The 26668-nt window shown below is 39.0% G+C and overlaps 1 protein-coding gene across 6 annotated transcripts; it reads right to left on the bottom strand.

Moving 5' to 3' along the window:
- Positions 1-8124: 8124 nt before the first annotated feature.
- LOC107786555 (putative late blight resistance protein homolog R1B-12) lies at positions 8125-12503 on the bottom strand. Of its 6 annotated transcripts, none has more exons than XM_075253401.1 (5): positions 11283-12503; positions 10245-11181; positions 9026-10143; positions 8663-8820; positions 8125-8551 (listed from the first exon to the last, which is right to left on the bottom strand). In XM_075253401.1, the coding sequence occupies exons 1-2, from the start codon at positions 12314-12316 to the stop codon at positions 10965-10967; spliced, it is 1251 nt and encodes a 416-aa protein (XP_075109502.1). In that variant the 5' UTR covers positions 12317-12503; the 3' UTR covers positions 8125-8551; positions 8663-8820; positions 9026-10143; positions 10245-10964. The 6 variants fall into 5 exon arrangements, with proteins under 6 accessions (XP_075109502.1, XP_075109499.1, XP_075109500.1 ...); XM_075253398.1 differs by having other exon boundaries at positions 8413-8551; positions 9195-10143; XM_075253399.1 differs by lacking the exon at positions 8125-8551 and having other exon boundaries at positions 8606-8820; positions 9195-10143.
- Between the last annotated feature and the right edge of the window lie 14165 nt (positions 12504-26668).

The raw sequence follows: 26668 nt of genomic DNA, 5'->3' as shown, positions 1-26668 counted from the left end.
TTTGTACTCAAGAAATTTTTCCAATCAACGAGCACAATTAATGCATGAAAGTTAAGCCCAACTTGGGAAGGGCCTTATAAAATTCGCGGTATCGCAGGAAAAGGAGCATACAAACTGGAAACAATGGTTGGCAAGATTCTACCTTCACATTAGAATGTTGTTCATCTGAAGAGATACTTTTTCTAAGGAAAGAAAATACTCACGGGCAGGTACCCTCATTTTAAACTTTTATTGTTGAATTGTTAAAAATTTACTAACGATTTTAGATGATAGGCAAAAATCTAGCCCGCACTAAATGATGAATTACGACCTGCAAGACACGTGGAAGAAATAAAATTCTCGATCTAGGGTTACAACTATTCTTATGGAAATTTACACGGGTTAAGCAGTCTTCATCTAAAATCATACCCCGGAGTCCCATATGTTTTTCCTTTTCAAGAAAAGGACCGCATGGAAAGAATAATCAAGTGCTCGAGATTTCATACTTCAAAGCTCAAATACTTGGGGGACTACATAATATACATATGATATATGTATAAAGAAGGCAAAGAAGACTACATTCAAGTTAAATTCAAGTCAAGCCCAAAGTCTACTCATCAAATGTATCAAGTTCAGAGCAAAGTCACGAGCCAATAACACAAGCCAGTCAAAAAACCTTCATATAGATTTCAAGATCTTATGGTGTCTAGGTTAAAGGCAATGTTTAGCCATGGGTTTAAAAAAACTCTTGGATTTTATTTCCTTTTTTGCAAATCTATTGTTAAGAAAACAGTTACGAAAAAGTTATAGAAGATATTTAAATACATGTAAGATGTTACTTAAACTTGATAAAGTTCAGATGAAAACTTTATCAAAGTTATTTCAAAAAACATGTGTGTTCCTATTTCTTTTTTCGTATATTTACACCGTTATGAAGTTGAGACGTCTTCTTCATTAAGTGTCAAAAATAAAAGGGCCCTGTTTTATAAATTCATGTTTGATTCAGATATCCATGAAAATTAACAAGGATAAGACAAAAACCTACGAATTAACCAACAATACCTTGAGTATAAAGGCAAAAGAGAGCAAAACATAAGCTCAAGACAATTAAGTTAAACAAAAAATTTCATAATATTAAGTTTAGACTAAGTATGAACTTAGTCATAAACTGATTGTCATTTTTACAAAATACCCCGAAAAGGTTTGGGAACTTGTCATTTCCAAAAATTAAACCCCCAAAATGGGACCAGGGGTTAAAACCACCAAGAAAAGAAAAAAAGGAGTAACACTTCTTAAACTTTCACTAAGGGGCAGAAGAAGAATCTAAAGCGGTATCATTAGCAGCAAAAGGTTCGAATTGACTCGAAGAAGCTGGGGCATTCACCGTAGCTATATCATCTTCAACATGCTCGAGAGTATCAGCCATGAGAGAAGGAAAATCTTGGCCTTGCTGAGTTTTTTCAATGGTCTCTTTTATCTTGGCTAACTCAGTATCCAAGTTAAAACCCTCTTGGCTAGCCTCCACAAGGGTATCATGGCGTGTATTTAGAATAGCCCAACTCACTTCAATGGCAGTCTTGTCCTCAAGAATCTCATAATCTCTCTCTCATTGGTCAATCACGTTTTTAAGCTTTTCTTTCTCGGCCAAAGCAGCATCATAAGAAGATTGCAGAGGGGCAAGTGAACCTTCTAAAAATCTGACCTTATCAGAAGACTAACGAAGATCTTTTTGGGTCCGGGTAATTGTTTGAACAAGTTCACCGCCATAAACCTCTTTCTCGTTTAGCAATGCCTTCTACCATCTAATATCTTCACTGGCTTTGGAGAGTTTCTCAGAAAATGATGTCTCGAGGAGATTTTTATCTTTGTCAGCTTGATTTGAGGAAGCCTTCTCAACTGCTAACTCTGAAGTCAAAACCTTCAATTGATGCTCTAAGATGCACTTGTTTTCTTCTAACATTTCCATATCAAGTTGAAGGCTTTCATATTGTTCTTTCCAGTTATCTGCTTCAATCTGATAATCATGCATTAACTGTTCCGTATGAGAAACTCTCTTCATCATCTCTGTGCCAATAAGATTGATCTAAAAAAGAAGAAAAGGGTAACAACCTTAATAAAAGAAGGATGGAATAAGGTGAAAAAAGAAGCAAATACCTTTAATGATGATTGCACTATGTCATTCATCCAAGTCAAAGAGTTATGACTCTCGAGCTTGGATTTCTCAACTGGACCGATCAGAGGTTTCAACAATACGTCAGCCTGACCTGACTTTTCCAAAATATTACCATTGGCAGGGACCTCAAAGGTAATCTGTTCATCGCACCATTTCCACTCGAAGAACCAACTTCAGTACGAGGAACGGTAGTAGGTAAGACTATAGAGGAAGTCATAACAATTTGGGGCGGAGCAGCAATAGTAGCAGTCACAACTGGCAAAGAACGTGCCAAATGAACAGGCATGGTAAAAGAGGTAAGGAGTAATTCATCGGAAACCAAATCCAAATTTTCACTATCAAACCCACGAGAAAAAAGCTAATCATCAGAGCCACGAGCTGCCGCAGGAGTATCATCATCAGAGCTCACCAAGGTGACTTCAACAGCCTCGGTTATGGAAACAAAACGGGGAGGAGTCGCTTCATCATCTGAGAAAACGCGTCTTCTGGCCCGCGGCCTTTTAATCAAGGAGCCTCCATCATGTTCCTCCTCTTCTTCAGAATCCTGAGTTGTATCAGCCTTCCTTTTCGATGAAGAACTCAAGATTATCTCTTGAGCTCTCTCCAAAGAAACTCTAGAGGCCACAACAGCATCAACACTTACACCACGAATAGGAAATCTTGATAAAAGAAGGGTCAAAATAAAATCTAAAGGAAAGGTGAATGAAAATGTAAAAAGGAGATGAGTAAAACATTTACCATGAGTTTTAACCTTCCAACCAAACCTACGCGAAAGGCTTTTCCAAGATCTACCTTCCATTGGAGCAACTTTCAATAACTTTCCTACCCAACCACGGAAATTGGGAATCTCATCAATAGTTCCCATGGTTGTTGGAAAAGAGAAAGAGTTAAACAGTAGCGGGAAAAATAAAGGGAAAAGATAGAGAAAGTTGTAAAAGGAAAACTTACGTGTAAAATTCCACTTTTCAGGAAATGGAACATTTTCTTCGCACTAAACTAACAATGGGGGCAGCAACAAACCTGGCATACCAGCCACGGTCCTTATCATCCTCTGGGCTAAATAACACTCTCTTACTTCTCGCCACTAAAGTGAAAATCTCATGACGGAAAAGTTTAGGGGAGTAGAGATGAATCAAATAAAAGAAAGTAAAAGACAAATTAGCCAACCTTGTTAAATGTCTTAAACAAGCAACAACCCTCCACACAATGGGGCCAATCTATCCTAGACAAACGTCGAAAAAATGATAGAATTCAATAATAACAGGATCAATAGGGGGTTTAAAATTCAGCGTAAAGGGGTATGTATACACAAAAGAAAACCCGGTCAAGTAGGATGTAATTCTTTGGTTCGCATTAGGAATTATAATAGGGAAATTAGGTCTCCAACGACAATCCCTACGAACAGCAGAGATCAGAGCTTCGGTAATTTGAGAAGGATAAATATCAGCACGATTTAAAGAAGACATAGAAGAAACTTGGTTTCTAATCGATTCTCTATTAGTGTAGAAAGATAGTTCAGCGGGGACAATTTCATCTACCAAAGGCTCACGAATGGGTTAATTAGAATCTTTACTTCTAGATGAAGGACTATGGGAAAAAGAACCCTTAGTTCTAGAAGAGGGAGTAGAACTCACTGGAGGTAAAGAAGTACCCCGTATAGATGAAGACCCTAAACTACGAAGTCTTCCTCTTCTTCTGCTTCTAACAGGAGCAAGAGGAAGATCATCAACAATGGGGACTCTTCGAGGATTAGGGTTTGAAGAAGACATGGCAGTACGAGGAAGAAGAAAACAATAGTGAATATTCTAAGATATGAAACCTTTTATGAGAAAGACAAAGACAAAAGCTATATCTATACTCAGAAGCAACCGTCAAAGAAAAAAGTGTAATGCTGGAAACGTCATGATGGAAACTGTCGCTTCGTAATTGATGAAACCACAAAAAAGCCCTAAAAGACGCTGAAAAGTTGCAAAACCAGTCAGAAGATGCCACACATCGCGAGCATTAAATGGAAGTGACATGTGAAGCATCAGTTCTAGGGAAGGTATAATGGCGGCAAGAATTTCCGCTTTAATGAGATCCACTTACCAAATATTCTATTGATGAATAAATGGCAAGTGAGAGGACTATCTGTATTGGAAAAAATCAAGTTAATGTATCGAATTAATTATGTGGTGACATGTCATGACACGTGGACTGGTAAAAGAATGACAGTTGACAAAGAATAGTTGAAGAGGCACGAGCTTTAGCAAGCACGGGCAAAGATCCAAGAAAGCCAGAAGGGATAAGTACTCGAACCTCTTGATATTCTGAAGAGGCATCGGAAGAATGAACCTAAATAGCAAAAGGGGTATAGATACGTATTATTGGTAATTAATAGGCATTAATTACGGAAAACGTTATAGAATCTGTATTCAATCAGTTACGATTGCCAATTATAACGTTACATTAAGTGTCATTAATTGTCCATAATGACACCATTATGAAAGGAAAAAAACGTATTACTTAGAAATAGCTATAAAAGGTGAGGAATGAACATTTGTAAGGACATGAGATACTATTGGAATATACTGATTTACTTTGCTTTCTATTCAGTTATTATTTACACCAATTATTTCTTTTTCTACTTGATTATCAGTAATCTGAGTTCTTCGAAAAATAAGCTTTGACCGAAATTCTAATTTTTGGTTAAACAAATTGGTTTTGTTACCGGGAATCTGATAATCGTCTGCATTCCAAATCGATTCTTTTATCAAAAACAATCATGTCGAATGTCAACGACAATAACCAACACAATTTATCACTCCAAGATCCACAACATCAAATGAACGAACAAGATGACAGAACCCCACCTCCTTCGCCACAACATTCTCATCAACAAATCACGGGAGGGGACTCCAGACAGATCTGAATCGAATGAAAATGACAGAGTTGCAAACGAACAAGCTATCGATGAAGCTCTCAAAAAATTAATTGCTCAACAGGTCAACAACGGTCTCCAGTCTCTTACCAGCCAGTTGCCGGTTGTGCCGCCAACACCAATTCCAAATAACAACACATTGGAAAACCCTCGTTCTGGACTCGTTAATTCAGGCAGTGGTGGAACTCCCAACGAGTCTCGTGATGGAGAACCAGTCAACACAGTTAATTCTGATTTACAAAATTTAGTATTAACTTTACAGAAACAAGTCAAGGAGCAAAGCGACCGCATAGAGCAAATACCTGGAGTACCACCTGTGATCAAGGGAATAGATATGGACAAATATTCACAACAACATTGGAAGCCAAGTGTTGCTCCTCTACCAATTTCGAAAAAATTCAAGATGCCCGATATTTCAAAATACGATGGAACAACTGATCCACGAGACCATGTAACTGCATTCACAACCAGTGTAAAGGGCAACGACTTGACCAAACAACAAATTGAATCAGTATTGGTCAAAAAATTCGGAGAAACACTCACTAAGGGAGCATTAACATGATATTCTCTTTTACCCGAAAATTCTATAAATTCTATTGTTGAGCTTGCAGATTCGTTTATCAAAGCACACTCGGGACCTCAAAAAGTCGAAAAAAAAATGGAGGATATTTTTAAAATAAAGCAAGGAGATTCGGAGTTACTTAGAGAATTCGTAGACAGATTCCAGCGTGAAAGGATGACGTTGCCACGCGTACCTGATAACTGTGCGGATATGGTGTTTGCCAGTAATCTAAATGAGAAAAGCTCAGAAGCCACGAGACGACCAAGGAAAGTCTACGTGAAACAACTTGGAATGATGTTTACAACAGATACATCACGAAGTTACAAATAGAAGAAGATACCATCACTCGGTCTCAAAAAGAGGAGAGGGTAAGTTCAAGATGTATTGAAACTGAAAAAAAAATCTGGTAAAAACAGGTACGAGCCCTACATGGAACCAACAGGAAGAGACTCGCGTTAAACAATTACGAATGTGGTAAAATGTAGGAACTTAGGATATTGAAAAGAAAACTACTAAAATCAAATACAGAGTTTAAAGACAAACTGGAAGTTATTTATTGTCTGATAAGAAACACTCTTCTATTAAACTCTTAGATCAAGCAATTATAGGATGGCCTTACATACCATGCATAGCATTTCATTTAAGATTTAATTAAATAATATGACAAAGAAACCTAATGAAACAATCCTTATAAAGAAGACTTGTGACTCACTTACAAATAATAACCTTGAATTCAGAATTTCCCATTTCCTCAATTTGTGTTTCTTTAATTTTGAGGGCAGCATTTACAGTAGAGTCAGAACATGATCTTACCTCAATATGTTGCAATGAGCAACTACTCCCAAAACTATAAGGAATTTCCTCTAGTTTCCAACACCCGTGCACCAGTACTTGCTGTAGGTTGGGATACGAGTCATCAGAGGCAGTCCATTCTCAGAGTCCTGATTTCTCTAATTTCAAAACTTTAAGGTTAGAAAACTCCTCGTCTTTAACGTCCCATTGTCTCCTTTGAAACCACTTCCTTCTAATTTAAGAACTTCAAGGTTGGACAAACTGCCAATGTAGGAAATTTTACTCCAAGGGAGCTCAAGATATGCCAGATTATTTCTTGAGGGTTGAGGGGTATGTAAAGTCTTCAAAACCATAGGGATATGTCAACAACCTAGAGACATCAATTTTGAGAGATTTGAGTTGACCAAGAGACGCGAAAGCAGGAAAGTATTTGTAAAAATGGTTTCCTGAACCACGTAATTGACAATTGAGCTTTTCAAGATTGGGTAATCTTTTCATAAAATTTTGGTAATACACCCCAGCATCAATAACCAGATTGGAGCATGTTTTTAAGTTGTCAAGATTCTCTAATAGTTGAGAGGTATATAGAGTACTTATATGCAGATGCCTCAAGCTTGTCATACCCCAAATAAAAGTTGGAATGCAAGCTTTATGATAGATTCCGGTCGCTATAAATGTCTCTAGCTCCTTCAGGTTGCATATTCTATATAAGGAGTGTAATCAGAAGACAACTGCAGCTCCAAATACTTCAAATGAATCAGAAATTGTAATGCATTTACATGAGTCGTATGCAGCTTTACGAAACTAAAATCTAATACTCCAATTTGTTTCTTGTTTTGGTTGGAAAAGTCTAACCGGGAACCTTTTGCTTGGAAACTAGAAGGAAAAGCATGGGTTGTAAAGAAGAAAGTAAAGATAAGTTACGCGTGAGATATTCAATAGATACACTCTCCGGTATAATATGTAACAGAAAGAATGACATTTTTTTTTTAGAAACAATTTAACGTTAAACATCATATTTTCATGATTTTATAGTCACACCAATGTCTATTCCTTATTTTAGATCACAAGTTACGAATGTGTTTTGATAATAATTGGCCACCAATAGCTCTCATGCCCATGGACGAAGCCAGGGGCGGATCTAGAGTATAATATATGGGTTCCCGGGAACCCAGTAACTTTTGCGTAGACCTTGTATTTTTGTTAAAAAAATTATTAAATCTATAAATATCTATTTGTGAACTCAGCTATTATTGTATATTAATTTGAGATTGCGACAAGAACCATAAACTTAAAATCTTGGATCCGCCTCTGGGCGAAGCCACCTTTAGCAAAGGGTGGTCAACTGATCACCCTTCGCCGAAAAATACACTGTGTATATAAGTAAAATATTGATTTTAGATATATAAAACCTATATTCAACACCCTTTGTCGGAATGTTTTTTTATTTCTTTCAAGTTTTAACACTCTTGGAAACATTTCTGGCTTCGCCACTGCTCATGCGAGCCAGACGACTTGCTTGACGTGTTGAAATGTTAGCGTAGACTTCTTGCACGTTATCTGCTAGCTATAAATTGATTTAAGTTCTAGGCAAAGGTATTCTACAAGAGCTTGTATCTGCCAAAATATTCTTCTTGATTTTTATTTATTACCAAGTTGAAATTTTGATGGAACCAAAAAGACAAAATTATCAATATCTTCAGCAATTTCATTTATATTTCTTCTTTTATTCCTCGATAAATATCTTTCTCAATCATGGAAACAGTTTGTTGCACTGCTAGCAAATTGATAATCACATCTAATACATCTGAACAACCCTTCTGACCAAAACTCATGACTTGCACCGCCAGCTAATGATCTCAGAAATCACCATCTCTTCAGTTTGTTGTTTCTTAATTTTGAAAGCAGCACGTGCGGCATACAGGGAAAATTACTCTAGTTGTTGCTCCTACTATAATAGTCTGGTAGAACAAGAAAATGCTAGCAGAAAATAAACTATCTTGGGGCACTAAACTCCCGCTATGCTCGGGGTCTTGAGAAAGGCTGGACCACAAGGGTCTATTGTAGGCAATCTTACCCTGCATTTCTGTAAGAGGCTGTTTCCGCGGCTAGAACATGTGACTTCCTGGTCACATAACATCAACTTTACTAATTACGCCAAGGTTTCCCTTAAAATAAACAATATCTCACAAACGAAAAAAAAAGCTACTTAAAAGAGAAAAGACCAGTGATCTACCTCTGTATGTCTGAACTCTAAGATCAAGCCAATTACAAGAGGGCCTTTCATTTACATATAATTCAAGAACCTGACCCTTCAGATCAAATCTCATGACTTCCACAAATCCAAATATTGACCTTGAATTCAGAGTTTCCCATCTCCTCAATTTGCATTTCCTTAATTTTCAAAGCAGCATTTACAGCTTAATCAAGATTACAATCAAATAATAGCAACAAGTGTAATATATTTTAAAAAAGAAAAAAGAAGAGCCAATTGAAAGAGAAGATATCAGTGCTCCATAAATTATATATCTGAACTTGAGGAGGTTCAGATAGGGATTGAACTCTTAGATCAAGCAAATAACAGGAGGTCCTTGCATACCATGTGTAGCATCCGCTTTAAAATCCAGAACATAAAACTGAACGACCATCAAGACTGTCAACTTTCACTTACAAATAATGACCTTGAATTGAGAATTCCCCATCTCCTCAGTTTGTATTTCCTTAATTTTGAGGGCAGCATTTACAACAGAGTAGCGACATGATCTTACCTCAATCATTTGCATCGTACACTTGCTTCCAAAACTTTCAGGGATTTCCTCTAGGTTCCAACACCATCGCACAAGTACTTTCTCTAGGTTGGGAAACGAGTCATCAGAGGCAGTCCATTCTGATATTGGTAGATCCTTTAATTTCAAAACTTTAAGGTTAGGAAACTCCCCATCCTTAACGTCCCATTGTTTCCCTCTGAAGGCATTTCCTTCTAGTTTCAGAACTTCAAGGTTGGATAATCTGCCGATGATTAAGATTCTATTCCAGGGGAGTTCAAGACATGCTAAAGTTAATTTCTTGAGGTTTGATGGATATGTAAAATCTTCAAAACCATAGGGATCTACCAATTCCCCAGAGAAATCAATCTTGAGAGAGTTTAGTTGACTGAGAGAGTCAAAACTAGGAAAGAAATTGCTAGATGACTTTCCTGAACCATATAATTGACAACTGAGCTTTTCAAGATTGGGTAATCTTTTCATAAAATTCTGGTAATGCATCCCAGGAAAAATAACCAGATCGGAACATGTTCTCATGTTGTTAAGATCCTCTAATAGTTGAGAGGTACATAGACAACTTATATGCAGATGTCTCAAGCTTGTCATATCCCAAATGGATTTTGGGATGCAGGCTTTACGATAGATTCCGGTCACTATAAATGTCTCCAGCTCCTTCAGGTTACATATTGTATTCGGAATGTAATTAGAATACAGCCGCAGCTCCAAATACTTCAAATGAATCAGAAATTGTAATGCACCTACATGAGTCTCATGCAGCTTTACGAAACTCAAATCTAATACTCTCAGGTGTTTCCAGGACTTGGTCAAATCTAAATCAACCCAAGGAGAATTTACACTGGGAAGGAATCGCAAGGTGTTAATATTTTGTCCAGAAGTTGCTAAGATATCCAGACGTCCAGAACGACCTTTAGAAGATGGAAATATATAAATACTGGTTCAAGAAGGAGAACATGTGTTAGAGCCACAAGCCATTAATTAATTATCATGATAATAGAAACAAGCTGGAAACATAATTAAATTGATTTCACTTACAGCTGATCATTTATCCTCAGCAAAAAGTTTCCAATTCGAGCTTTCATCAAGCTAAATTCGTGTATTAGATCATGAATATGTACGGCTTTAAGCTCCCCTGAAGAATTTATTTTAGCCACCATCACTAGGTTGCTCCTAAGTAAATCCATCAAGTAATCCATTGCAACCATCTCTAAGCTCTTCGATATAGTACTGGCTTCAACAAAGTTTTCAGCAATCCATAGCCGTATCAGCTTTTGAACGGGAACTTTTTTACCCTCTAGAAATGAAGCAAAGTAGAGAAAACAATTTTGCAAATGAACGGGTAAGTGCTGGTAACTCGATTCAACTATATCCATACAACCTTGCATTTTTGACTTCAAACTTTCCCCTACTTTTTGCCAGTGAACTACTTCCTTATCATTTTTTGCAAGAAGACCAGCTACCAATACAATTGCAAGGGGTAATCCTCCACACTTTATCGCTATTTGCTTACCTATATCCTCGAGTTCTTGAGGACAATAATTGTCTTCTTTGAATACTTTCTCCTTCATTAGCATCCAACTTTCTTCTTCCGTGAACAAGCGAAGGTGATGAGGACTCGAATCGATAATGGCATATGTGGCGATTGATTCAAGTCTAGTTGTCAAAATAATCCTACTTCGTTTATCATCATCTGGAAATGGTCTCTTTATATCATCCCATGCACTAGAACTCCACAGTTCTAGTGCATGGGTCTCTTTATATCAGAAATTGTAATGCACCTACATGAGTCTCATGCAGCTTTACGAAACTCAAATCTAATACTCTCAGGTGTTTCCAGGACTTGGTCAAATCTAAATCAACCCAAGGAGAATTTACACTGGGAAGGAATCGCAAGGTGTTAATATTTTGTCCAGAAGTTGCTAAGATATCCAGACGTCCAGAACGACCTTTAGAAGATGGAAATATATAAATACTGGTTCAAGAAGGAGAACATGTGTTAGAGCCACAAGCCATTAATTAATTATCATGATAATAGAAACAAGCTGGAAACATAATTAAATTGATTTCACTTACAGCTGATCATTTATCCTCAGCAAAAAGTTTCCAATTCGAGCTTTCATCAAGCTAAATTCGTGTATTAGATCATGAATATGTACGGCTTTAAGCTCCCCTGAAGAATTTATTTTAGCCACCATCACTAGGTTGCTCCTAAGTAAATCCATCAAGTAATCCATTGCAACCATCTCTAAGCTCTTCGATATAGTACTGGCTTCAACAAAGTTTTCAGCAATCCATAGCCGTATCAGCTTTTGAACGGGAACTTTTTTACCCTCTAGAAATGAAGCAAAGTAGAGAAAACAATTTTGCAAATGAACGGGTAAGTGCTGGTAACTCGATTCAACTATATCCATACAACCTTGCATTTTTGACTTCAAACTTTCCCCTACTTTTTGCCAGTGAACTACTTCCTTATCATTTTTTGCAAGAAGACCAGCTACCAATACAATTGCAAGGGGTAATCCTCCACACTTTATCGCTATTTGCTTACCTATATCCTCGAGTTCTTGAGGACAATAATTGTCTTCTTTGAATACTTTCTCCTTCATTAGCATCCAACTTTCTTCTTCCGTGAACAAGCGAAGGTGATGAGGACTCGAATCGATAATGGCATATGTGGCGATTGATTCAAGTCTAGTTGTCAAAATAATCCTACTTCGTTTATCATCATCTGGAAATGGTCTCTTTATATCATCCCATGCACTAGAACTCCACACATCATCCACAACAATAAGGTACCGCTTTCCCTTCAGATATCTGTATAGCTTCTCAGCTAGCTCATCGTCACTTTTTTCTTTGGTAATATCATCAAGCTCACAAATATGACCCAATAATTCAAACAAGAGAGCTCTCTTATCATAAGATTGGGAAGAACAACACCATAAGCGAATATAGAAGCGATTTGAAATAGCTTCATGATCATACAATCTCTTAGCCAAAGTTGTTTTTCCTAGTCCTGGCATTCCAAAAATTGAGATCACATCTAATTGCCGATGTCCTGTCACAAGTTTCTCTATAAGCATTTCAGTCTCTTCACTAAAACCAACCATTACGTCCGTTGCTTTGTTGAAGTTGATGTGCTTTCTAATGGTGGAAGGAGGAACAATGGAAGGTAGAATGAAAAGTCAGGAATTTGTTTCTTGTTTTGGTTGGAAAAGTCTAACAGGGAATCTGTTGCTTGGAAACTAGAAGGAAAAGCATGGGTTGCAGAGAAGAAAGTAAAGATAAGTCACGGGTGAGATACTCAATATATACACTCCTTTATAATATGTAACAAAAAAATGAATTTTTTTTATAATCAGTGGCGGACGCACGTGGTGGCAAGCGGGTTCAACTGAACCCGCTTCATCAAAAATAATATTGTGTATATGTATAAATTACGATTAAAACTGCGTAAATTTTGTATAAATATTTTATTTGAACCATTTGACAACTACTATTTTACGACTTAAGTTATGTACTTCTAAGATTGAACCCGCTTGCACAAATTCCTAAGTATGCCACTAACAATAATGGGCCACCAATTGCTCGCATGCCAGCGCGACTTGCTTGACCTATTGAAGTGTATAAACTTCTTGCACATTGTCTGCTAGCTATAAATTGGTTTCGGTTCTAAGCATTAGATATGTTAAAAGGGCTTCTACCAACCACAATATTCTTCTTCTTTTTTAATTATTACCAAGTTGAAATTTTGATAGAATCAAAAAGACAAAATTATCAATATCTTCAGAAATTTCGTTTATATTTCTTCTGTTATTTCTCAATAAATCTCTTTCTCAACCATCCCATGCCAGAGAGCAGTACCATAATCAAATACAGAATTTAAATGGAGAAGAGAAACTAAATAACCTTCATTGTAAGGTTCATTTAGTACTGAAGTTTTCAGTGGTCCACATTGCTAAATGAGCCAACGAGACAAGTGGCCATTCTTTTGTTCAATGCTCTGTACAACTAGTTCATTCTTATACTATACTATTTTGTCTTTGTTCTTTTTTCTTCCTTTTTTTTTCAATGATTGGCCTGTGAATAACTTCTTCTACTTTTGGTTTGACTTATGAACAAAATAAATCCAAGATAAAATACCAAGGATTGAAGGTTCTGTAGCATAAGGCAACGTGTACAACTTCTATGAATTGTGGACTAATTTAGGTGGATTTACTTTTTCTTCCCCTTCTATTAAAAGTTTTGTAACAGCTACAAACAGTGAGAAATAACTTTTGAAAATATCTGCCTTTCTTTCACAAAACGTCTGCTCAATACAATGGGTAATTAAAGAAAATAACATGGATGTTACTAGTCTTTTGGAAAGATAAAGACAGCATCAGATGAACTAAATAAGATAAAAAAAAAGAGCCAAAACAACAACAAACCACTGTAATATTATAAGTGGGGTTTGAGGAAGGTAATGTGTACGCAAACTTCACATTGAGACGATAAAAATGTTATTTCTGTGGGACCCATTTAAATAAAAAGAAATAAAAAAAAAGAAAATGAAGAAAACAAGTTGAATGGACATTGACAAAATTGTGCAATTTGCAAATGCAAGTTGCAAATGAGCAAATCTGATTTTGGTAACCAAATCGATGGCATAACCAAAACAGACTTGCAAACAGGTTTGCAAGTTGCAAAACCAACCATTGTGATTGGTTTGAATTGGTGCAAGAACTTTTATAAATAGCACCCTTCGACTTCTCATTTAGTACACCAAAAATGAGAGAGAGTGCAATAGAGCGTAGAGAGAGTAATCCACATATTATTGTTTGTGAGATAAATATTGAGTGTGAGTAATATTGTAGTGAGGTGTTTAACATAAAGAGTACTATTTCTTTCGAAGTTATAGTAGTCTCTTGACACTACTAAGTTGTAATATTATAGTGGTAATATTGCTCCGCTCGGGTATTATATTTTACCTCGTTAAAAGATTTGGTGTCCTTGTTACTCTCTTGTGTTATTGTTGTTTTACCGTGGATATTATTCCTGGGCGGGATTATTATTTTTCCCAACAACGTGGTATCAGAGCCATGGCGAATAACGGCCCGATGTCCTTTCAGTACCCCCGACTCAAAAAAGATAATTATGAGAAATGATGTCTACGCATGAGAGTCATTCTTGGCTCCCAGGATGTGTGGGAAATCGTAGACAAAGAGTATGCAAAACCCGATAATGAGGAAGCTCTGCCTCAAAATGAAAAAGATGTCTTGGCAAAGACAAGGAAGAAGGATCAACAAGCCCTCACGCTCATCCACCAATATTTGGATGATGCCATGTTTGAGAAGGTGGCCGATGCTACCACCTCAAAGGAAGCTTGAGAGATTTTACAAAATTTTCTCCAAGGAGTTGACAAGGTGAGGAAGGTAAAACTTCAAACTCTAAGGGTTGATTTTGAAGTTTTAAAAATGAAAGAATCCGAATGCATTTCGGATTATTGTTCAAAAGTGAAGGTTGTTGTAAATCAACTAAGAAGATACGGGGAGGACATAGAAGATGTCCGTGTGGTAGAGAAAATCCTTCACACTTTAACACCTAAATTTGATTTTGTGGTGTGTGCTATTGAGGAGTCTAAAGATTTAGACTATATGATGGTGGAGCAATTGGAAGGTTCTTTACAGGCCCACGAAGAAAAGATCAAAAGGAGACAAGAAGTGACACTGGAGCAACTTCTTAAAACTCATGCATCCTTCAAGGATTATGGAGGTGAAAAGATCTATCAAGGAAACACACGAGGCCGAGGCAGTCATGGAAGAGGAAGAAGTAACAGTAATAACTTCAACAATGAAGTTAAAATTCACCAAACATTCAGAGATCGTGGTAGTGGACAAAGAGGAGGAAGAGGACGTGGCTACTACCAAGAAAATAATGGATAAAAGTATGACAAATCAAAAATTGAGTGTTATAATTTTCATAAATTTGGCCACTACTTTTGGGAATGTCGTAGCAATGTTGAAGAAAAAGCTAACCTTGTTGACGACAAGAAAGAAGAAGTTGAGTCAACGTTGTTGATGACACTCAAGGAAGAAGACAGAGATGATTGCAGCTCGTGGTATTTGGACAATGGGCAAGCAATCATATGTGTGGATGCAAAGAAAAATTTGTGGAGATCAATAAACGGTGAGAGCTAATGTATCCTTTGGAGATACCTCAAATATTCAAATCGAAAGGATATATACGATTCTGATCTCCCGTAAAGATGGTAGTCACAAGCTAATTCAAGATGTTTATTATGTGCCAAAATTAAAAAGTAATATCTTAAGTTTGGGCCAACTTCTTAAAAATGAACATGACATCCACATGAAAAATATGCATCTTTGGCTTAGAGATTCAAATGGAATTCTAATTGCTAAAGTGCATATGGCAAAGAATAGATTATTTTCTCTGAATCTTACAATTGATGCAAAGTGTTTGAAGGCTAATATGCAAGATGAATCATGGTGTTGGCACATGCGATTTGGGCACTTGAATTTTGAAGCACTCAAAATAATGGGAGAAAAGAACATGGTGCATGGGATACCATCAATCAGTCATCCCAATCAATTGTGTGAAGATTGTCTTCTTGGAAAACATGCAAGGAGGAGTTTACCAAAGGAGGCCATGTCAAGATCAACCAAACTGCTTCAGCTTGTCTACACTGATGTGTGTGGACCAATCAATACACCTTCCTTTGGTAAAAGTAAATACTTTATGCTCTTTATTGATGACTTTAGTAGAAAGACTTGGGTTTATTTCTTGAACAAAAAATCTGAAGCTTTTGCTGCTTTTAAAAATTTCAAAGTACTTGTGGATAAAGAAAATGGTATGAAATTAAAGCTCTAAGGTCCGATACAGGAGGTGAATTCACTTCAAACGAATTTAATGACTTCTGTCAATCTCATAGAATTCGTATCCCTCTAACGGTACCTTATTCACCCCAACAAAATGGAGTTGCAGAGAGAAAGAATCGAACGATTCTTAATATAGCTAGATGTATGTTGAAAGCTAAAAGTATGCCCAAGGAATTTTGGGTCGAAGCTGTTTCTTGTGAAGTTTATTTAAACAACAGGTCTCCAACAAGGAATGTTAGAGATCAAACCCCTCAAGAAGCATGGAGTGGAAGAAAGCCAAGTGTCAAGCACTTGAGAATCTTTGGGAGCATAGCCTATGCTCATGTACCACATTAAGGGAGAGCGAAGCTTGACGATCGAAGTGTCAAGCATGTGTTTGTTGGCTATGATACGATTTCAAAAGGCTACAAGTTATACAACCCAAGTAGCGGTAAGGTGGTGGTGAGTCGTGATGTTGAATTTGATGAAGAATTGGCATGGAATTGGGAAGCTCGGGATGAAACTTCATATGATTTTCTTCCATACTTTGGTGATGAAGAAGAATCAGAAACCGTGGAACCTGTGCAGGATACAACTCCACCTCCTTCTCCAACCAATGTTGCATCTCCCCCTTCTCAAGAAAGTTCAAATGAACAGCCGCAAAGGACAAGGAGTATTCAAGAGCTCTATGAGGACATAGAAGAAGTTACTAATTTTGATTTTTTATGTTGTCTCTTTGCTGATAGTGAACCAATGAACTTTGATGAAGCTGTTACAAACAAAAAGTGGAGACAAGCCATGGAGGAGGAGATTGAGTTAATAGAGAAGAACAACACTTGGGAGTTAACAACTCTTCCCAAGGGTCATCGAGCATTTGGAGTGAAATGGGTATACAAGATAAAGAAGAATGCTGATGGAGATGGGGAGAGATACAAGGCACGACTTATGGCTAAAGGCTACAAGCAAAGTCAAGGCATTGAATATGAAGAAGTCTATGCACTTGTTGCCTGCATAGAGACCATTCGTTTGTTGATCTCTTTGGCAGCACAAATGAAATGGAAGATCCATCAACTAGATGTCAAGTCAGCCTTCTTGAATGTCTATCTTGAAGAAGAAGTCTATGTTGAACAACCGCTGGGCTTCGTAGTCAAAAACCATGAAGATAAAGTGTTGCGGTTGAAGAAAGCTTTATATGGATTAAAGCAAACCCCACGAGCATGGAATAGTTGCATCGACAAGTATTTTCAAGACAATGGGTTTACTCGTTGTCTCCATGAATATGATTTTTACCTTAAAGTTCATACTAATAGGGATATCTTGCTTGTTTGTCTTTATGTTGATGATCTTATTTTCACGGGTAATAACCCAAGTTTGTTTGAAGTTTTTAAGAAAGATATGTCCCGTGAGTTCGAGATGACGGATCTAGGGCTCATGTCATACCACTTGGGCCTAGAAGTGAAGCAGATGGAGGATGAAATTTTTATCTCTCAAGAAAGCTATACAAAAGAGATATTGAAGAAGTTCAACATGCTCGATTACAACCCCATGAACACGCCGATGGAGAGTAGGACAAAATTGTCCAAGTTTGATGAAGGAGAAAAAGTGGATCCCACATTTTTCAAAAGTCTTGTGGGAAGTTTGAGGTACTTGACTTGTACCAGGCCAGATATAATCTTTGCAGTTGGAGTAGGAAGCCGCTTCATGAAAGCTCCTACGTCCACTCATTTGAAAGTCACTAGAAGAATTCTTCGTTACCTAAAAGGTACGATTGACTTTGAATTATTTTATTCTTTTTCTAATGAATTCAACCTTATGGGATTTTGTGATAGTAATTATGCGGGAGATATTGATGATAGAAAAAGTACAACTAGTTTTGTATTTTTCTTGGGTGATTCTGTTATTTCTTGGAGTTTAAAGAAATAGTCCATTGTTACTCTCTCGACCTGTGAAGCCGAATATGTAGCAGCAACATCTTGTACCTGTCATGCTATTTGGTTGAGAAGATTATTGAAGGAGCTCAATTTGCCACAAATTGAAGCTACGGAGATTTGTATTGACAATAAATCCGCACAGGCACTCGCGAAGAATCTAGTGTATCATGATTGAAGCAAGCATATAGATACAAGGTATCACTTTATCAAAGAAAGCATTGCCAAGAAGGAAGTCTAGCTCAAAAATATGAAATCTCGTGATTAAGTTGCAGATATCTTCACAAAGCCTCTCAAGTTTGAAGATTTCCAGAGATTGAGATCAATACTTGGAATGAAGAAGAAAAATCAAAATTAAGGGAGAGATTTGTGGACCCATTTAAATAAAAAGAAATAAACAAAGAGAAAATAAAGAAAACAAGTTGAATGGACGTCTGACAAAATTGTGTAATTTGCAAATGCAAGTTGCAAATGAGCAAATCTGATTTTGGTAACCAAATCGATGGCATAACCAAAACAGACTTGCAAACAGATTTGCAAGTTGCAAAACCAACCATTGTAATTGATTTGAATTGCTGCAAGAACTTCTATAAATAGCACCCTTCGGCTTCTCATTTAGTACACCAAAAATCAGAGAGAGCGTAATAGAGCGTAGAGAGAGTAATCCACAGATTGTAGTCTGTGAGATAAATAGTGAGTGTGAGTAATATTATAGTGAGGTGTTTAAAATAAAGAGTATTATTTCTTTTGAAGTTGTAGTAGTCTCTTGACACTACTAATTTGTAATATTATAGTGGTAATATTGCTCCGCTCATGTATTATATTTTACCTCGTTAAAAGATTTGGTGTCCTTGTTACTCTCTTGTGTTATTGTTGTTTTACCGTGGATATTATTCCTGGGCGGAATTATTATTTTTCCCAACAATTTTTTATAGATCGTCGACTCAAGAAAAGATGTGTGACATCCTCGGGTCCACTTCCTCTTCATGAGTCACACTATTAAACATGCATTTCAAGTATTCTGTCTTGGTCCTATTCAACTTGAATCGTTTAAACACTAGGGTCTGTCTCCAAACATCTAGTCTCGTGTTACTACCATCTCACGTCTCGTCAATCAGTCTATGTCATCATTAAATAATCGAAGAAGAGCCAAAGAGAAGATAAAAGACCGTTCCCCAAGAAAAAAAAGACCAATTTGTTGCACCGCCGACAATTGATATTGTATACGGTAAAACCGGACCCATCAGACGGCCTATTTTTTGATAAAATAAATCGAGTAAGGGACGTGATGACAAGGAGCCAGAATCGAGGTAAGGGACTCATCGAGACAATTCCCCGGGGGGCACGACGCCCACCCTTGAGAATATCGGGGCCACGACTCTGAGATCGGTCCAAACCCTAAAAGACTTTAGAGAGAACTATGAGGAAATCGAACACGATTAATGGAAAATTGTAATATCCATGACCAGATGGGTAACACGGCCTGGATCTCGGCACGTACCGACGGGAATCTAGTGATTAGTTAAACGGAAGATTTTTACCTTTTATCGAATTATATCTAGAGTAGGACTCCTTTACTATATAAAGGGGTCTGATTATTTATTAAAAATATTGTAACACGCATACCAAAGCAATATACTATTATATTTCTGTTATTCAAAGCTCTTACGTTGTCAATCAGTGTTTCTTTATTATAAGCTCGGGATCAAAGACGAATACATCATTGAGGCTGTCCTCGAGTCCAGAATCATCCCCCCTTATTTTCAAGTGGTTTGATATTTATTGCATCTTTTGTCTGTTTATTCTAACAATATTTACCATTTGTATTGAATAAATCCATGCATTTTTAAAACCACTTACAAATATACTTGTTATCCATTTTGGGAGGTAAACAATTTGGGACCCACCGTGGGGCTAAGGATAATAGTGGCAATTTGATACAGATTTCTATAACACACCCTATTTTATACTTGTTCTTTGAAGCGTCTCTAATTTCAGGTCAAAGTTTAAAATGTCGAACTCCCAATCTGCCCCTCTAAACGTGGATGCTGAGTCCGGTCACTATGGAGAGAACAACAACATGGTAGCCAGTAACGAGGTGCCCTTTGTCGATCCCAACGTAGTTATGGTCGCTGACCCGATCGACGCTAACTCAAATGTGGCCATCAATGCGAATTTGCCTACCGACAACATCTGTTGGAGAGTCCAATCGGTAGCCCAAAATACACACGACGGTGAAGGAGATGGGATTAACTTGCAAGTGATCTTTGAAATTCTACGTGCTCAATAGGCAGTGATAGCCCAGTTGCAGAACCAATCCTAACCGAACGGGAGAAGCAGGGGACTGGTGAGGACGACGACTATGGAGTTCCCAGCTCTTTCATAGTCCCCGGCCATTTCGACGCCACCAAATCAACAGTCGAAGAACTGGAGCAAGTCATATTGATCGAGCACCTAACCGATCGTAAGGTATACCTAGGCACAGGGTTAAGTCCCGAGCTTAAGAAAAAACTTATTAAATTCCTTATAGCTAACATATATTATTTAGCTTGGTCCCACCTCGACATGACAGGGATCTTGCCGAAAATAATTACTTACAAGCTGATCTTGGATCCAAAGTTCCACCCGGTCAAACAGAAAAGAAGGCCTCAGTCCGAAGTCAAGCATGCATTCATCAAAGACGAGGTATCCAAACTCCTTAAAATAGGGTCTATTCGAGAGGTTAAGTACCTGGATTGGTTAGCAAACGTAGCGATAGTCCCGAAAAAAGGGAATAAATTAATAATGTGTGTGGACTACAAAGACTTGAAACATGCACCAAGGACTCTTTCCATCTGCCCAACATCGGTCGCATGATCGATGGGATAGCCAGCCACGAGATCCTCAGCTTCTCAATGCCTACTCCGAGTACAACCAAATTTGGATGGACCCAGGCGAGCAGGGAAAAACGTCCTTCATCACTAAGTACAACACATGTTGCTATAACATAATGTCATTCAGACTAAAAATGTCGGTGCCACTTACCAACGCCTAGTAAATCGGATGTTCGAAGAACAAATAGGAAAATCAATGGAGGTTTACATTGACGATATGTTAGTTAAGTCCCTACGAGTATAGGGCCATTTGAAATATTTGTATGAAACCTTTAACATATTGAATAAATACAATATGAAGCTGAACCCGGAGAAATGCGCATTCCGAGTTGGGTTCGGGACATTTCTCGGATTCATGGTGTCTAACTGGAGAATCGAGATCAATCCTGATAAAATGAAGGCCATAAAGGACATTACCGTCGTGGAAAATGTCAAGGCCATTCAAAGGTTAACCGGGTGCATAGCCACTTTGGGCCGGTTTATTTCAAGGTCCTCCGACAAGAGCCATCAATTCTTCTCGTTATTGAAGAAGAAGAAGAATAATTTCTCATGGACCCTGGAGTGGCAACAAGTCTTAGAAGAACTCAAGCGGTACCTTTCGAGACCGCCTTTGCTTCATACTCCGAAGGCAGATGAACAGTTGTACCTATACTTAGTGGTATCTGAGATAGCGGTAAGTGGAGTCATAGTCCGGGAAGAGGAAGGTACGGAATTTCCTATCTACTATGTTTGCAGGACTTTAGGCGAGGCCGAAACTAGGTATCCTCACCTAGAAAAATTGGCGCTCACTTTGCTAAGTGCCTCTAGGAAGTTAAAACCGCATTTTCAATGCCATCCCGTATGTGTCGTTACTACTTACTCATTTAGGAACATAATGCAGAAGCCCGAGCTCTCAGACAATTGGCCAAATGGGCCGTGGTAATCAGCGGGTACGATATCGAATATTGACCTCGAACCGCCATCAAATCTCAAATTTTGGCATAATTTATTGCCGACTTCACGCCGGACCTAATACCTAAGGTCGAGAAGGAGTTGTTGTTGAACTCGAGGACCTCCTCTAAAATCTGGACCCTTTTTACGGACGGTGTCTCGAACGCAAAGGGGTTCAGACATGGCATCATGTTGAAGCTACCGACGGGTAATGTAGTTAGGCAATCTATTAGAACTATAAAATTAACTAACAATGAGGTCGAGTATGAGTCCAGGATTGCAAGTCTCGAACTGGTTAAAAGCCTGGGGACTGAGGTGATTGAAGCTAAGTGTGATTCCCTCCTTGTGGTGAACCAAGTCAATGGAACTTTTGCAGTCAAAGAGGAACGAATGCGAAGGTTCCTGGATAAACTATAGGTGACGTTACATCAGTTCAAGGAATGGACTTTGAAACATGTGTCTTGGGATCAAAACAACGGAGCTGGTGCTCGTGCTAACTTAGGATCATCGGTGGATGACGATGAATTCAAATTGGTACGGTCGTACAACTCATGAAATCGATAGTGAAAGAAGGCCACGCCGAGATAAACTCGACAAGCTTAACATGGGACTGGAGAAACAAGTATATAGATTACCTAAAGACCGGAAAACTGCCCTCAGATCCTAAAGAATCAAGAGCTCTACGCACAAAGGCGACCAGGTTCATCTTGTTTGAAGAAAACACCTTATTCAGGAGAATGTTCGATGGTCTACTCGCCATATGTCTGGGACCGGGAGATATCGAATATATTTTAAGGGATGTTCACGAAGGCACCTGTGGGAACCATTTGGGTGCCAAATCATTGGTTTGTAAGATAATCAAAGCCGGCTACTACTGGATCGACATGGATAAAGACGTAAAAGAGTTCGTGCGAAAATGCGACGAATATCAGAGGCATGCACCGATGATTCATCAGCCCGAGGAGCTACTACATTCGGTCTTGTCACCCTAGACATTCATGAAATAGGGAATGGACATTGTTGGCCCCCTGCCATAGGCACCCGGTAAGGCTCAATTTATATTATTTATGACTAACTATTTTTCTAAATGGGTGGAAGCCAAGGCATTTGAGGAAGTCAGGGAGAAAGAAGTTATTAACTTCATTTGGGACCACATAATATGACGGTTCAAAATGCCGGCCGAGATCGTGTGCGACAATGGGAAGCAGTTCGTCAGTAGTAAATTGAGTAAATTTTTTGAGGACCATAAGATCAAAAGGATCCTATCGACACCCTATGACCCTAACTAGAACAGATAGGCAGATTCTACGAACAAAACCATACTCCAAAATCTTAAGAAGAGGTTGACCGACGCCAAAGGAAAATGGAAAGAAATTTTTCCTGAGTCTTGTGGGCATATCGAATGACCTCAAAATCTATCAGGGCCACCCCGTTCTCGTTGGTCCATATGCCGAAGCGCTAATACCAGTCAAAGCATGAGAACCAAGTATTAGGTCCCGATACGTGACCAAAAAGTCAAACGATAAGGCCATGAGCACGAGCCTAGAACTGTTGGACAAAAGGAGTGAAATCGCCCTCGTTAGACTGGCCGCCCAAAAACAACGGATCAAAAGGTATTACAACCGGAGATCTAACCTCCGACACTTTAATATCGGGGACTTAGTGTTAAGAAAAGTGATACTAAACAGTCGTAACCCGAACGAAGGTAAGCTGGGACCGAATTAGGAAGGTCCATATCAAATTATTGAGATCACCGGTAAAGGATCATACAAACTCGAAGCAGGGAACGGTGAGCGACTGTCGAACAATTAGAACGTGACCTATTTAAAATGGTATTATTGCTAAGTTACGACCACATTCATTCCTTTCTTTACATATATTACGAATTGAACTAACACTTGCGGGCAACGGCCAAAGAATGATGCAGTTATTAGGCATGAAAACACGTGTTGCACTCTTTTTCTCTTGAACCAGTTTTGTCCCAAATGGGTTTTCCGGCAAGGTTTTTAACGAGGCAATAGTAGATCGTGCTAACTTAGAATTAAAGACCGGATATAAACCGGAGTCGAGGGTCATATCAATAGTATCCTAGCCCTCTCTACGATCGGCCTCGAATATTGAGGGCGTCACCCTCAGATAATGATTTTAGCAAGGAAAGAAACTTTTTGCTTGAACAGTCTGGGCTCGGTGGATAGGATTTATTGTAAGGAAAAATGGTCAAATGAACCGTTCCCACATAAACCACTTGAACCATAACACGAAGCTTGTACACATTTGCAATCTTGTATGTTGCGCAAAAAATTAAAAGAAAAGTTTCTACTTTGCAAATACATATTTTGTCTCTTAAAAACTACTACATTTTTTTCCTTAAGGACATCGAGCCCAAGGGTCACATTTATTCGGATCCAAGAGATCACCCCACTCGGGGACTGTCGTCCAAGGCAAACTTGGACTGCTCGGGCTGTCAAAAGCCCGGGGCACAAAAAACTATTAGGCAGAGTAAGTTTACGGCCACCCCCATTCGGGGACCGTCGTCTTGTGAAAGCTCGGACAGCTCAGGCATCGAAACCCCGAGTAATAATTCTATTGGCCAATACCCAAACTTAAAAGACTACGGCCATCCTAGAAACAGCTCGAAGACGTCCGAAACCCGTAACCAAAACATAAAGCTTTCAAAAATTCCAGACCGGTTCAACGGCTACCTCGACAAAATTATAATCTAAAAACTTCTAAGTAAGCACTTTGGGGAAAGCTTCCGGTCATACCAATCCCCCACGAGTTTTAAGCAAAATTACATCGAGAACAAGCCTTGTTCGAACCTTCGAATAAGACCTTATTACTACATGCTAAGGCATTTGAAATCTTTGTAATCGTAAAGAAAAATCCAAAAGAAACAAACTTGAAAATTCCCAAAGGAAAAAAGAAAAGCCTTGTATATATATAAAGATCTTTTACAAAGGCCAAACGGCCTCAACAAATATACAAAAACACAAAAACAAAGAAAATCTATAAAGCACCTAAGCCTGATCTTTGCCAGAGCCTCGTTAATGGGACCATCGGGGTCTTCTTCACCCTCGGATTAGCCGGAACCCTCAGAGCCTTCCTCGTCCTCGGGGTATGCTAATTTCTTGGCCTTTCCTCGAGCCTCTTAGCATTTTCGATCTCGGCCGATAAATCGAAACCTCGGGCATGAACCTCTTTGAGAGCCTCTCATCGGGACTGCCACTTCACATATTCAACAGTGACTTTCAGGCGGTCCTGGGCTGCCTCAGCATCAGCTCTGTACTTGGCCACCATCTCTTCAGCATCGGCCCTGGTTATTTCCGCCACTGACTTGGCTGCTTTTAACTCCTTGCGAAGGGTATCCCATTCAGCAATGACCGAACCTAGTTGAGACTGGAGGTCTTTGATTTTCTGAGACCAGGCCTCAGCTTTCTCCCTTGCCGCTCGAAGTTCGACCTTTGCCGAGGCCAGCTGCTCCCGGGTAGTCTCTTTTTTCGAAGCCAATCAGTCCATTTTGCCCTTCCACTCTTCGACCATAGCCTTGACCTCATCCATCTCAGCTCGAAGCTGGTCGACCCAATCAACCTTTTGCTGGACCTGCGGCTTTTGACCGTTAGTCACTATGCATAACTCGTCGTCACTAACCTCAAATATCTTTACATGTTCCACCAGGTAGGCATGTTCTTTCTAAGTTGCGTCTAACTTATCCTGGAGATTCTTGACTTCTCCTTCAGATTGCTCACTGAGAAGCTTATACATGTCTCTCTTCTCAACAAGCTCTTTGACCTCGGCCTCAAGTTAGCTAAGCTCATACCTGTACCATAGAAAGGTTTCATGGTGAATCACTGAGGCCTCCAATATGTGAAAAAGGCATTAGAGTCATCAAAAACTAAATTCGAAGATAAAAGACTGTAATAACACCTTACCCAGTTTAGCACCTGTTGTGCTTCGTTGAACAAGCATGGCGCGTCTACCTCGTTCATTTTTGCTTGGTCTTCTTCGATCAACAGTCACCGGAGGTAGCTAGCTACCCCAACAGGGGTAGAAATAACCCGAGCATCATCTTGTATGGTGATAACAACTGATCACTTCCGGCCAGGACCCGTGTTCAGAGAGGGGAACTGGTTGATCAACCTCAGGCACGAGTTTGGCCTGCCGACCTCTGAGGATGGACTTTTCCTCGGCACATCTAAGTCACCCAACCCGATGAAGTCTTCCAGGGTGGTTGAGTCTACGCTATCAAAAAGCATCGGAGGGGATCGCCCGCTCCATGAACCCCTTCATTGGATCATTCATTCATTGCACAGGCTTCATTGAAAATGGAATCTGTGAACGAGGGCGGTCCTGAAATATCTATAACACCAAGAGAAGCGAAGCCAGTGTCTCAAGAGCTCTCGATCCTCCCTCTGTACTAGCCTCGTGAACTTGAAGGGGATTAGCCTTTGTCGTTTCCCCCTAGGCTATCACCTGTTCCTCTGGGACGGATGGCTCGCGGGCCATAAAAAGTTTGTCCCCCTCAGGTTCATCCCTAAGCCGAAAGAGTGAGTCCGAGTCAGGCACTCAGGAGCTGGAGCTTTCCTTTAGCTTACGATATAACCTTCTCCTCATTTCTTTTTCTCAGAGCTCGGGGAACTCGGGACCCTCCTTCTTTTCTTCTCTCGTGTCGTGGATCCGGGATGCCCCGAAGCAGAAGGATCAGCAGGCAGATCCTCACCCCCTACCAAGGGCCTAAGCTAGATAGTCTTAGGCAAGTCTACAAAAAAAAAAGAGAAGCAATGAGGACATAGTATTGAAAAGGCAAGTCTAGTGCTACTTATTCAGAAAAAGTAATCTTACCATGAGACTGGGCCTCCCAGCGCCCCTTCAAAAGC

This window comes from Nicotiana tabacum, chromosome 5, assembly GCF_000715075.1.
Source record: "Nicotiana tabacum cultivar K326 chromosome 5, ASM71507v2, whole genome shotgun sequence".
Lineage (NCBI taxonomy): Eukaryota > Viridiplantae > Streptophyta > Magnoliopsida > Solanales > Solanaceae > Nicotiana > Nicotiana tabacum.
This window is presented reverse-complemented; position numbering and strand designations above follow the sequence as displayed.

Coding starts and splice junctions, on each gene's coding strand:
- LOC107786555 (XM_075253395.1), bottom strand. CDS start 10,783: ATGCTAATGAAGGAGAAAGTATTCAAAGAAGACAATTATTGTCCTCAA. Junction 10,144..10,244: donor CTGAGGATAAATGATCAGCT/GTAAGTGAAATC, acceptor TTCTTGAACCAG/TATTTATATATTTCCATCTT.